This window comes from Agrilus planipennis, unplaced genomic scaffold, assembly GCF_000699045.2.
Source record: "Agrilus planipennis isolate EAB-ADULT unplaced genomic scaffold, Apla_2.0 scaffold23, whole genome shotgun sequence".
Lineage (NCBI taxonomy): Eukaryota > Metazoa > Arthropoda > Insecta > Coleoptera > Buprestidae > Agrilus > Agrilus planipennis.
Genome location: NW_020439044.1, coordinates 912,426 through 924,987, shown reverse-complemented (window position 1 = coordinate 924,987; position 12,562 = coordinate 912,426). Strand labels below are relative to the sequence as shown.

The 12,562-nt window shown below is 30.0% G+C and overlaps 3 protein-coding genes across 6 annotated transcripts; 2 read left to right on the top strand and 1 right to left on the bottom strand.

The window, feature by feature from the left end:
• The first annotated feature begins 149 nt into the window (after window positions 1-149).
• Window positions 150-3,999, top strand: LOC108732473 (RING finger protein 10). Its single transcript, XM_025976859.1, has 9 exons — window positions 150-528; window positions 837-1,227; window positions 1,280-1,370; window positions 1,427-1,611; window positions 1,662-2,203; window positions 2,445-2,696; window positions 2,975-3,288; window positions 3,373-3,631; window positions 3,707-3,999. Exons 1-9 carry the CDS (start codon window positions 441-443, stop codon window positions 3,790-3,792), a joined length of 2,208 nt encoding a protein of 735 aa, XP_025832644.1. The 5' UTR covers window positions 150-440; the 3' UTR covers window positions 3,793-3,999.
• On the bottom strand, window positions 3,991-8,805 carry LOC108732477 (fatty acid-binding protein). 3 transcript variants are annotated; one of them, XM_018463318.1, is made up of 5 exons: window positions 8,716-8,805; window positions 5,366-5,460; window positions 5,038-5,213; window positions 4,229-4,333; window positions 3,991-4,151 (listed from the first exon to the last, which is right to left on the bottom strand). In XM_018463318.1, the coding sequence occupies exons 2-5, from the start codon at window positions 5,433-5,435 to the stop codon at window positions 4,095-4,097; spliced, it is 408 nt and encodes a 135-aa protein (XP_018318820.1). In that variant the 5' UTR covers window positions 5,436-5,460; window positions 8,716-8,805; the 3' UTR covers window positions 3,991-4,094. The 3 variants fall into 3 exon arrangements, with proteins under 3 accessions (XP_018318820.1, XP_018318821.1, XP_025832645.1); XM_018463319.1 differs by lacking the exon at window positions 8,716-8,805 and adding an exon at window positions 7,955-8,043; XM_025976860.1 differs by lacking the exon at window positions 8,716-8,805 and having other exon boundaries at window positions 5,366-6,694.
• Window positions 8,314-9,253, top strand: LOC108732475 (UPF0545 protein C22orf39 homolog). Of its 2 annotated transcripts, none has more exons than XM_018463315.1 (3): window positions 8,314-8,669; window positions 8,732-8,869; window positions 8,952-9,253. In XM_018463315.1, the coding sequence occupies exons 1-3, from the start codon at window positions 8,619-8,621 to the stop codon at window positions 9,174-9,176; spliced, it is 414 nt and encodes a 137-aa protein (XP_018318817.1). In that variant the 5' UTR covers window positions 8,314-8,618; the 3' UTR covers window positions 9,177-9,253. The 2 variants fall into 2 exon arrangements, with proteins under 2 accessions (XP_018318817.1, XP_018318816.1); XM_018463314.1 differs by having other exon boundaries at window positions 8,322-8,669; window positions 8,732-8,896; window positions 8,952-9,249.
• Window positions 9,254-12,562: the final 3,309 nt, after the last annotated feature.

Below are 12,562 nucleotides of genomic sequence, written 5' to 3'. Positions count from 1 at the left end.
TATTTATTTTTTGACATATCAATTTAATTAAAATTTTCAAACAGGGCGGTGATTTAATTATTTATTGTTATTTTATTGTTACATTGAAACGTATTATTATTACACTCTTACGCAAGCGCCTAGCCTGTTTAGATACCTGCTCCCACCACAAACGCATAATACACATAGTTTTTCGTCGCCATATTTGCGACGAAGTGTGTTAGTTTGTCTCGAAAACTATCGTCGTTTTCGACGAAAAGGGGGCTTAACCACCCCAGTTGGTTGTGAATTTGTGAAATTTTATATTACTATTTGGAGTGATTCTACTGGAAGTACACTAAAAGTTTGTTATTTTCTTTTTTGAATATTATAAACATGGCTTTCTAAGATGACGGGTCTGAAGCTGAGCGTAACCACCTTCAGTGGAGAAGAAATTCTCTCTCGACACCTCGTAGCAGTGAATGCAAGAAGAATTTCTAATGGAGAAATCGAAAAATCGTCCTTTGCAGCCCTATTTAAAGGGCGCAAGTAACGATAAAAAAAGTCAAGGTATGAGCCTATTACCTATTACCTGATGGTTGAAGGTCGTTAAAATGGCGTATCATGTAATTATTCACCAAATACTGAAAATTTGCCACATGTATGGTATTTGCATAAAAACAACTAAGTTACTGAGTTCATATAATCTATTTTGATGCAGCTATTGAATAAATAAATTCACTATATAATAAATTATAAACTGTCACATCATTTCATAATAGTAAAAATAAACAGTGCATATATAATATTATAAGATCGTGTTTAAATGCTGTGCTTTATAAAATTATATTTTTAGTAGTCTTTTCTGTCATAAACAGATGCATCAAATACAAAGGTATACTCTCGCGGAGGTCGCCGCAGAGAGCCTTCTGGAGGTTCGTTTTCTTCGAAAAATGATATTTCTCGCAAACCTATATCCCAACGTAATAACAAAATGGCTGATAAGCGTCCACGTCCCCGGGGCTACTATCATTCAGGGACGTTTGACGGAAACACGAGCTCCAGGATAGTAGATGAGGAGATTGAGTGTGGCTCAATTTTGGTATCAGGCAGTAAAAAGCAAAATCTTAACCATCTTCTTAATTTTCATTTTGAGCCCCGAGATACGCATTGGCGATCGGGACCTGGGGGGATGCCTCATAAAGTTGGAGGTCGACTGATTTCCACTTATAAACATAAGTATAATAAGGAGCAGTTCTTACAAGCAAAGTATACGTTCATTTATATGTGTTTATTAATAAACTTATGCACTTTATTTTAGTTGTCAATTTATTGTTAAAACAGGGGCTGATTATAAACTTCATATGAACAACCCTGATTCTCTTGTTAATTGGGACTTAATTGAACAAGTTGTAAGTCATGTCTTTTAAAATAACTCAATATTTTTATTTGAAAATATATATTTCAGAATATTAATGTAATTGAGTATCCGTCTTGCCCAATATGTCTCTATCCACCATCAGCAGCAAAAATGACACGATGTGGTCATATCTATTGTTGGTCATGTCTTTTACATTATTTAGCATTGACTGATAAAACCTGGAGAAAATGTCCTATTTGCTTTGAAAGTGTTGACAAGAACGACCTTAAAAGGTAAATTTTCACTTGTTCTCTATTTTTTACACTAAAATATATTATTACAGTGTTGTCCCTGTGCCCCACATCAACTTTAATACGTCAGAAGAAATAACTTTTAATCTTATGAAAAAATTACGTGGCTCATTAAATGTACGTCCCATTGGTGAAATTTGTACTGAAGATATTTTACCAAAAGTGTCCCAGTTAGGATCTGCAAGGCTTTATTCAAAAATTTTGCTAGCTGATAAGGCAGATGTGCTTAATATTATAATGCGAGAAAGAAATGAACTTGAGTTTCAACTACATGAAGATGAAAATTGTCCAGAAAAATGTTTTATTGAACAAGCCCTACAATTGCTTGAAGAACGTGAAAAACTGGTTTTTAAAGAATTTGATGTAGATATAACAAATTTCAAAATATCGGAATATATGGCAAATAATGAATATGAATATAGTGTACAACAGTTGGAAACATGTTCTGAGAATTGGGATGGCAAAGAAGAAACAAATCTTAAACTTGAAGATCAAGAAAATATAGCAGTTGAAGACTTAGAAATTTCTTCGTATAGTGTCCAAAAAGCATCAAAATATTTTTATTTCTATCAAGGTAGGTTATAAATTCACCAAGATTAAATAATTACCTATATTGTTTGTCCAAAGTGTTGAGTACATGTTGCTGTTCAAATGCTTCATGAAATTGTAACTTTGGAAAATTAAAAGATTCAGTTCTTTTTAATTTTTTTGTGGTCAATACAGAAACTTAAAACTGAATCAATAACAATAAAATTTTAATTATATTTTCTTATTTGAAATTTCAACTGATTTTAATTTCTTGTTAATGCTTGCAGCATCTGATGGACAGCATATCTATATGCATTCATTAAATATTAAAATGCTTGAACATACTTACGGTTCTCTTGAAAATTGTCCTAAAACTATAATAGGAAGAATTGTTGAAAAGGAATGTGGATCTATGACAGAGGATCTGAGAAAACGATTGAGATATTTGCAACACCTTCCAATTAGTTGCCCCTTTGAGGTGGCTGAGATCCAATTAATGCCACCTGTTGTGGCTTTGGATACTGTTACTTATTTTCATGGTAATTATTTTTATTTGGTTCGTGGTTTCTCTGAATTTTTGTTAATGATTAAAATTAAATAAGCACTATGGCTTAAAATGCACAAATAGTAACCTTTGAAATATTACTATTATGAAATATTTCATATTTGTTTGTGCGTAAATTATTTCGGCCAGGTCAATTAGCTCCAAGGTGTACTTATGCCTTTGGAGGTCAGTCCCCTGTGCTACATATAACTTTAGGCCTAATTTTTGGTAATAATTAATTGTTCAGTTTTTATTCTTCTGTATTTATTTCAGACCAAATTGAGTTGCGACGTAAACGTCGTCTTCATAGAGAAAAAGAGGAAAAACGTCATGCAAAACGCATAGAAGAACAGGAAAATATGAAAATGGGCAGATTTCGTTCAGCTAATATTCATATTGAATCCCATCGTCAATTTCCAGATTTTGGTCTTGATCAGCAAGGAGAATACTCACAAACATATGGACAAATATCACCATATAGTGAAAGGAGTCTTTCTCCTATCACACTATTAAATAGTTCCACAAATACTTCACTGTCTGGAAGTTTAAACAAAGATGGAGAAACTGGCGGACTTTCATTTGCGAAGGTATTTTTTTTGTCATAATCAAACTATTATTTTAAATAATTTTAAGAATTATAATGAAAAATTTATTTTTCGATTTTTAATTAGATGCTATCTACAAGTAAACCGCACACAACGAGTGAATCTGAATCAGTAAAACCTATGGCCTCTAACAGTGTAAAAATAATCAACGTCACTGGATCACAAGCTCGATCATCTTTTGTCAAAAAAACTAATCGTAATAACAGCGATAGCGAACCCGAACCTGACGAATACGTCCCTGTACCAGCGTTTAATAGGAGTTTCGGAGACGCTATAGCGTCGGCCTTAGAAAAAGTGGACCTCACTAATGATAATGACAATAATGGTGAGCAATCAAATTAAAAGGAAATTGATTCCCTCTTCATCTTCACCAATTTTAACCTTGTTTTTGTGCTTTAAGGTGAATCCCAACGAAGAGGAAAAAAGAAGAAAAAAGGTAAACAAAAGGTGTTATTTGCAACATCTATGACATTTTCGGGGAATTGAACTTTATTTGCTTTAACTATTTAAAAATAAATATTAAAAACAAGACGTAAAGGATGCTTTAATTTGTTGTTTGAAATGAAATCTACATTTTTTTGTTTAATAGTTTGCATGGGCTAATACTATTTACTTTATTATACAAGATTGTACTTTAAGTTAGTTCGTTATTGATTAATTGGAAAAACCAAATAAACTTCGTTATTAATGTAAGAATGCGTTTAATTTAGGCAGGTTAAAAATGCTTATGCATACATACATATACATGTGGTTAATTACCTTGAAGTGCGTTTAAATATTTGTAATAATTAAACCCTTTTGAAATAACGCCTTCCTTCCACTCCTGTCGGTTCATGCCTTAAAGTCTTAAAAAAAAGGGATGTGTTAACTACTTAAATCATTACCTAAAATAGTTAAATATTTGGTAATTCCCTTTACTTACGATAACAGCGCCAGTATCTGAAAATTCGTATATTCTTAAAGATCTACTGCCATCAGGACCAGTTGAAATTGTAACTAGCTTATTTTCTTCTTTTGTGGTAACATTCTAGAATTAAGAAAAGTTAAATCAAACATGCATAATATTTATTCTGTATGATAAAATATGATTCAAAACTATCGTAGCAGCTATTCATATAAGCTTTAGAATATAATTTTTTCTACGTATGCCAAAGAATTATTCTAGGTAACGAGGCTTGTTTATTTATTCCTGTCATCAAAAAACATTGAAAATTAAAGGTCTTGAAAAGACGAAAATAATTCTAAAAACATCGTTAATTGAAATATAATTTTTTTTTCAAAAGTGCTCCAGTAGTAACGCCGCAATTTGGTGTGTATGTAGGTTGGTTATAAACATTTGAATACTTTCAATTCTTCAAGTCTAATTGAATATATTGGGGCACCGGAAATTAATATTACATTAACTGGTGATTTTAGTAATCTTAAATTAGTTTTTATATTAGAAAAATAGCTAAACCTGCTATTTTTATTTTATTTATTTATAGAAGCCTCTAATTATATTTACCATATTTGTACAGACACTGATTTTATGTACATGCTTTTTAAACCTACAAATATAGTTTCCTTTATCTTTTCTTAAGTGTTCCTGAATAAGAATAAAATGTTATAATTTTTAATCTAATCTAAGTCTAGATTAGATTTATAGATTTATTTAAGGCAACGTAAAACAAAAAAAAATAATTTGATAGTGATTTCCTCAAATTTTGTTACTATTATTGAAATAATCAATACCTTTATTTGAACGTTACCAGGCATTGTTTCCTCGTATTCTTCCCCCAACTTAAATTTTGTAATGTGTGTTCTTACAAGGGTAACAGTTGTAATGGACCATTCTCCTTCTTCATTCACGGTGATTTGCATAGATGGGTGGGACGCCAACATCATCTTTCGTGGAATAAACGGAATGCCTATATTTATAAAAAATACCATTTTTATTTATTCCTAATAGATTACTATACATTATTTAATTGTTAGGTATTTTTATAAGCGATAAGCAGTATAAATCAATAATTAATCATAGTAACGCAAAACAAGTCTCTAAATTTAATTTTTTCCTTACCAGCTGCTTTGTAAAATTCTTCCAAGTTTTCATTCTTTTCATGTACATAATTTCCGACTATAAGACTCATAATGTGCAAAGTTTGAGTGTGTTTTCTGCATGAAAGGAATAACAATTATTATAGACCTTATTAACTGCTTTGGTTATCTTTATACGTGCATATGGATGATCAATGAGTAACCATTTTTCATTAGAAGATATGTTTTGATTATTATGTTATCTATATTCACTATAGTGTTTTTATTTTTATTTGCAGTAGGTATCACATTGTGTATCAATTTTTAAGTTGATGTTCATCATAGTAAAAAATATTTTTTATTTCCAGGCTGATCTGCTCTGATTCATGAAAATCTTCATGAGTCAAATGTTTTTATTTTCAATAATAGTTTTTTTAGACTTTGTAGCAATATCTTTGGGTATCTGTGCAAAACAAGTGTAGTAAGATAAGTGTGAAGGGCTAATGAGGTAGTAAATTAATTACGTATTATATACTTTCAAAGATTTCATTGATTCACCTGCCCCGTTCCTGATTGATAAAAATCTCCGTGTCAGGGTCTCTGGTTGAGGTGGAATAACACTTATTATAATGTGTATCAGGCGCGAACGCAGGGGAGGGTTTTGGAGGTTCTAACACTCCCTCGGAATGTGTGAGGAATTTGCACATATTTTACATTTTCATAATTACATGTAACTTTTTAAATAGTTGTAAATAGAATGCTTCTGAATTAAGAGACCATCTGTTGAAAGTGCTATGTAAATTTATACTTGCGTTAGCTTAGAATTAAAAATAACGGTAAAATGCTTAAAGACCCTTTTTCGGCGTTTACATTTGTTACCGATGACAAAGTCATTTTCATGCTGGGTCAGAAAGCCGAAAGGATCAGGAATAATAAAACAGATTGATGTACATTTATGAATAATTTTTAGACTTTTTGACTTATTTCGGCGCCAAACTGGTAGTGTCCAATATGTAGCGCAAAATAAAATATTTGTAAACGTTATTTATTTTTACTAAGTTCAATATTCTCTCCAATTTTGAATTCACCCCTCCATAATAACTGCTTTTTTCCCGTAATTACTTGTACCTTTATGTGTAGGCATTTCATATCAGTCAGTATTTATCCATTTACAATATTCTTTCTATTTACTAACAATTCTGTCCTATTGAAGAATTAATTTTATATTGTACTGGCAATAAAATTTCGTATTTTTTATGTACCAAAAATTGTTATAACTATAAGAATGAGAAGTTTTTTTTACTATCAATATTCGTCATAAAATATAAAAATCAAATTTGGACGTATTCTGCAACTTCGAAATATGATATGTATATTGACATAACAAATAGTCCTATTAAACGCTTAATATAAATATATAGCATTATTATGGCAATCCTGGAATAATATTTTTTTTTCAATCATAAATTACTTGTATAAATTTAAGACAATTTCTTTGGATTCGATTTAAAATCAAACTATTGATTGTTAAAAAAAATCACTTACAAAACAAAAACGCTTCAAACAGATCAAATTTTTGAATGAAAAGAAATCTTGAGTAGGGTTGCCAGATATATTTTTTTTTATTCCCACAAAACAAACCCACATATCANTATAGAGTTGAATAAAAATTCCCTTTTTCCTAAGCTGGCTTTAAATTTTCTGTCTAGAGAAATTTCCGTAGATCTGGCAATCATGCACAGTGGACAGACAGGTCTCAACTTGTTTGCGCCAAAAATACAAATTCGGGAGTTATCAGCAAATTCTCCCATTGTGCAAAGAGAATTGAATTGGTAACGTTGCTTGGATTGAATAAAAATTTCCGACATAGTGATTCACAATGGAATTATGGAACAAATGCATATCAAAAACAATTATTTATTTGTTTATATTTATATATGTTCCGATAGTCCTAAGTTTGCAAGAGAATAATTTACAAAAAAATAAAAAAATAGTTATTACGGTGCGGCTTGCTTTTAAAGCTGTGCCCCTGTGCTTTGTAAATAATACAGAAGAATTTGAAATAATAGCAGCAAATTTTAAGAAACAATTATTAATTGTTAAGACAGCAAAAATGGAACAATACAAAATAAGGAAATTACCAATCTGCAAGGAGCTGATTTCCCACCATAAGACCGATACATTGGAAAAGATATCGTGGAAAGACTTTATATATAGCGTCAAATTTTACGAATGCATTCTTATAGTTATAATTATTGTTACAATTGTACTATTAATTACGAAATTTAAAAATTATGATGGGGATAATTATGAAAATACATAAATATTACTTTATACTATATGTTAGTAACTATAGGTACCTTTTATAGGTACTTATGTATACAGTTCCTTCATTATAATATGTTAAAATATCATTGTACATGCAAATGTGTATTTATTTTTTTACAAATAAAATTAGGTATAATTCTGTTTATGAATTTTTTCTTGTGTTTACATTTGTACATATTTAATGCATATGTTTATTTCTTTTTATTTTTTATTTAATCTGATAAAGCAGATAAAGAACGGCTATTTTGAAAAAGAAAAGAACTTACCAGTTAGGTACCCTACATAAATTTATTGTAATACCTACTTTTCCAAATTTTCATTCTTTTTGTGTTAACAAGGGAGCGTTGATTAATTTCCTGAGCTGTCTTTTAATTTGGGCATGTCCCTCACTCTTGGTGTTGGGAACCCCCTAACCCCTCTCCAAGGATTTATGCAGCAAAATGGGACAAAAATAAGATAATAATACAGATATTACAAATATATGTATACACATAATGATATAGGTATATTTTAGATATTATGTGTATACATATATTTGTAATACAGATATTACAAATATATGTATACACATAATGATATAGGTATAATACATATTGTAATAATACAGATATTACAAATATATGTATACACATAATGATATAGGTATACATATATTTGTAATACAGATATTACAAATATATGTATACACATAATGATATAGGTATATTTTAGATGCCTATCAGTACCTATTACATATCATGAACCTAACAGTATTTTTGCATAGATCTGTATAAAACATGGTATTTTTTTTAATTTTATTAATAAATACCATTTTAACGTATAAAATGATTGAATACGACAAATTAAATAATTTGATCTAATAAAATCGTTAGTTACAACCTTACTAACAATAAGATTATAAGATATAAAGAATGTTATGTAACAAGTTTATAGGTTAATTTTGATATTTTGAAAAATAACAGCTTTCGATGCCGGAAAATGAAAAAAATAATGAAACAAATCTTGACAGGGAATGGATGGTGATTACTAAATTATGTAAAAGGTAATGTTGCATATTTTACTTACATTTGACAAATTTTAGATAAGGGATTGCGATATTTATTCGGATGAATATTCGGATTGTACTAGTATTAAAGCTCGTTTTCACCAGTATTTTGTTTTCGGGACTACATTGGATTGTTCTCAATGGAAACGAGATTGCGATAATTGCTGGAAATGGGTAAAAAATAAGGACTATAAAGCTGCAGTCAGTATTTAATCATAGTTTACATATGTGCTTACAATTTTACTTACTGTTTTAGAAGGAATTAATTAAAAGTGAATGTAATAGGCATTTGGAAAGATTAAGAAATCATTATGCTAATGATGTTTGGGAGAAACGTTCATCTCCCCCAGAAGATTGGGAAAAACCACTTCCAGAACATATGATACAAGAATATGAACATAGTTTTTTGCATCTGAAAGCTAAAGAAATGAGGGGAGACATACCTTCAGAATCTGTCTCAAAATATTGTAGCATAATGTAAAAATGTACTGTTTAAAATACTTTTCTAACAATCAGAAATGTCTTATTTATCAATGTATAAATTGTAATACCTGTGTAGTAGTAACTTTTTTTTATAACATTTTCTTTAAATTTCAAATCTAAATTCAACCGAAACAGTAAAAAATTCTCGAACTTAGAAATTGTAATAACTGTAATGACTAGGTATTTTCGCAGTTATTCTTAAGTTTATTTCATGTTTATTTTTTATTATTTGTTCTCAAAACATTGTAACTGTCTTGGTATCATAGATATTTATCTGAGACCCATAGACAAGCTAAGGTCTACATAAGTCTATGATATTTAACAGTTATTGTATTTGGTAATTTGGTTGTTTCTCAATTCGTACGAGTTGCTACTGACGTAGGTTAATAATATTTTTAATAAACAGTGCAGGTTATTTATTGGCAATAATAAAAAAGAAAACTTATCGCAAGTATTACAAAGATAATAATTTTTACCTAAAGTACAAATAAACATATCAACGAATTTTTTAAAGAAACTTGTGTACGCAGTGTCTAACCTTATTTGAAGAAACTGTGATATTTGTTTTAATTATGGCTAATAAGGACGATTATTTAATTGAATATCGTCAGTTTTTTGAAAACTTTGCACAAACAGTAAATCCGAACGACCAGTTACCAGTTAGATTATCAAGCTATAAATTGGTGAATACGGAAGTTGTTGGCGGAATCATTGATTGGAGTACTCAATATTTAAATCAGAAGTAAGTAGTCTTTTTAAACCTATTTACTGTTTAATTCCTACCTGCAATTTAACTTGTCTATACAAGAAGTTACAATATTAAAAAATACAATTAGTCATGTACAAATACAAGGTAGTTTCGTCAGCTCGTGAGTTGTTTACCTAGATGTAAAATGTATAAATTTATCTCCATAATAATTAATCACTAACTTGTATAAAGTCCATTGAAGAACATGTATAATTAAAAAAAGCAACCAAGTATGAAATAATTTATTAATTCGTACTGATTATTTTTATTCTCTTAAAAATATGATTATATTTTTTTAGAAATATAGATGTATACTTTTTTTATTTATAATAGAAATATTAGCCAATTTAATGATGTATGTTACCTATACTCCACTTCGTGTTTTAATAGCATAATTTGTGCTGCACTTTGAATGTTTAATTCGTACAATATTAATATCTAACATTTTTTGCGATCGGAACTGTGTATTAATTTTGGAAAACGAACAGGATGTCATAGTAATATATTGATCCCAAGTATTTCTAGTAGGTGGGTAATAACTTTCTAAATTTGAAGCTGCCATAGAATTTTTTTATTTTAAAAAGGTTCATAGTGATAACAATAATGATTATTATTTCTTAGTATACTTAAAATAAAAAGAAAATGTACTTATTATAAAAGAGATAGCTATGATTTAAATGCATTTGTAACACGATGACATATCACAAATGTTAATTAAAATTGTGTTGCGCATGCTTATGAAGTGGAAAATTCGTAAATTGTCAATATAAGTACTTGTTTCTACAAAAAAATTGGAATTTTAAAATAAATCAAGGTTTGAGTGCTATTTACCATTTTAGAAACAATTCTTCACACTTGTGTACTTTTGATGTGTTGTTTAGGCAAAAATTTATGTAAGTTTAAATTTCGGTTTAATTTCACATAACCTCTGTAATGATATCAATATCTTTTTTAGTGAATTACACCATTGTTTAATCAATTAGTAACATATTCAGTTCAACATTTTGGATTGAAAGTGTTGCTTACAATGGCACTTAATGAATGGAAACCATCAGAAGATGCCTTGTCTACAATTGTAAGAGTCCTTCAGGACTCATTGGTTCCAGATAGCAATGTGCAAAAAGCAGTACAAGAAAAGATTGTTTTGATGCAAAACTATCCTGATTTCACAAACTATTTACTTTATATTCTCTCCAATGCTCAATCTTATAATGATCACGTTCGCACATTGAGTGCTATAATTTTAAAAAACAACATTTCTACTCTTTATGAAACTTTACCAATAACTACAATTGAAATTGTTAGACAGCAGTGCTTGGAATTAATGAAAGATACTTCTAAAGAAGTGAGAACTAGTGTTACTACATTAATAGGGGTATTAGTATGTAAAGATAGCATATCATCATGGCCAAATCTAATTCCATACTTATGCCTTTTGCTTGAGTCTTCTGACAGCAATTTAAGCGAGACAGCATTGTCAGCCCTTTTTAAAATATGTGAAGAGTATCTTTCGAGGTTGGGATCTGGTCAGGAAGAGCATAATGAAATGATAAATGAGTTGCTGTCTAAATTTGTAACACTGGTCACAAATGAACGAGCCAGTATTAGAAAAGAGGCTTTGAAACTTCTCAATCAGGTCATGCAAGATGATATTGACTTGACAAAGAAACATTTTGATACCAAATTATACATGAACAGTTTACTGCAAATTTTAAAGGATAATGATCCTGAAGTTCAGAAACTGATATGCCAAGCTTTTGTAATGTTTATAGAGACAAGGGATGTTAATATTTTACCTCATATTGCGACCATAGTAGAATTCATATTTTCTAAGCTAGAACATGAAGACACTGAAGTAGCATTGCAGGGTTGTGAGTTTTGGCTAGCAAGTGCCAAGTTGCCTACTTGCAGAGAAATTTTTTTGCCATATGCTAACCGTTTGCTACCAATCCTGATTAAAAATATGAAGTATTCAAACTTCGAGCTAGATGCTTTAAAAGATCATCTAGGTATTGATGAACATGTAGAAGACAAGGCTGATGATATTCAACCAAGAGGCTTCAGTACTGGTGGAAATGATGATGAATATTATGAAGAAGTTGATTATGATGGTAAAGATTTGATGGGTGAACCAAATGTTGGATGGACTTTAAGAAAATGTAGTGCTGCTTCTTTGGATGCCCTTTCTTTGCAATTTAGGGAAGACATGCTTGCAATAGTTGTACCAATTATTAATCAGGCATTGAATCATAATGACACATTAATTAAAGAATCTGGTATATTGGCTCTCGGTGCTATAGCTGATGGATGCATGTCTGGGTTATGTCCATATTTGCCAGGATTGGTTCAGTATCTTCTGGTCTGTATGAATCATGAACATTCCCTAATTAGAGTAATAACCTGTTGGACATTAAGTCGTTTCATGACTTGGATGATGGAACCTGAACAGTCCACCGAAATTTATTTCATTCCAGTTATGACAATACTTCTAAAGCATTTTCTTGATGGTAATAAAAGAGTTCAAAGAGCTGCACTCTCAGCATTTTGTATTTTTCAAGAAGAAGCACGTCTTAAACTGGTTCCCTATATTGATCTGATCCTTCAAGCTTTTGTTATGGCTGCAAAAAAATTTAAGT

What these genes read in the sequence shown, in the direction of transcription:
- LOC108732477 (XM_018463318.1), bottom strand. Translation starts at nt 5,435, where the DNA reads ATGAGTCTTATAGTCGGAAATTATGTACATGAAAAGAATGAAAACTTG. An exon ending in AGAATTTTACAAAGCAGCTG is followed by an intron (nt 5,214 to 5,365) that starts GTAAGGAAAAAA and finishes TTATAAATATAG; the next exon opens with GCATTCCGTTTATTCCACGA. An exon ending in CAGATACTGGCGCTGTTATC is followed by an intron (nt 4,152 to 4,228) that starts GTAAGTAAAGGG and finishes CTTTTTTTTAAG; the next exon opens with ACTTTAAGGCATGAACCGAC.
- LOC108732475 (XM_018463314.1), top strand. Translation starts at nt 8,619, where the DNA reads ATGCCGGAAAATGAAAAAAATAATGAAACAAATCTTGACAGGGAATGG. An exon ending in ATCTTGACAGGGAATGGATG is followed by an intron (nt 8,670 to 8,731) that starts GTGATTACTAAA and finishes GACAAATTTTAG; the next exon opens with ATAAGGGATTGCGATATTTA. An exon ending in ATAAGGACTATAAAGCTGCA is followed by an intron (nt 8,897 to 8,951) that starts GTCAGTATTTAA and finishes TTACTGTTTTAG; the next exon opens with AAGGAATTAATTAAAAGTGA.
- LOC108732473 (XM_025976859.1), top strand. Translation starts at nt 441, where the DNA reads ATGCAAGAAGAATTTCTAATGGAGAAATCGAAAAATCGTCCTTTGCAG. An exon ending in TAACGATAAAAAAAGTCAAG is followed by an intron (nt 529 to 836) that starts GTATGAGCCTAT and finishes TGTCATAAACAG; the next exon opens with ATGCATCAAATACAAAGGTA. An exon ending in TAATGATAATGACAATAATG is followed by an intron (nt 3,632 to 3,706) that starts GTGAGCAATCAA and finishes TTGTGCTTTAAG; the next exon opens with GTGAATCCCAACGAAGAGGA.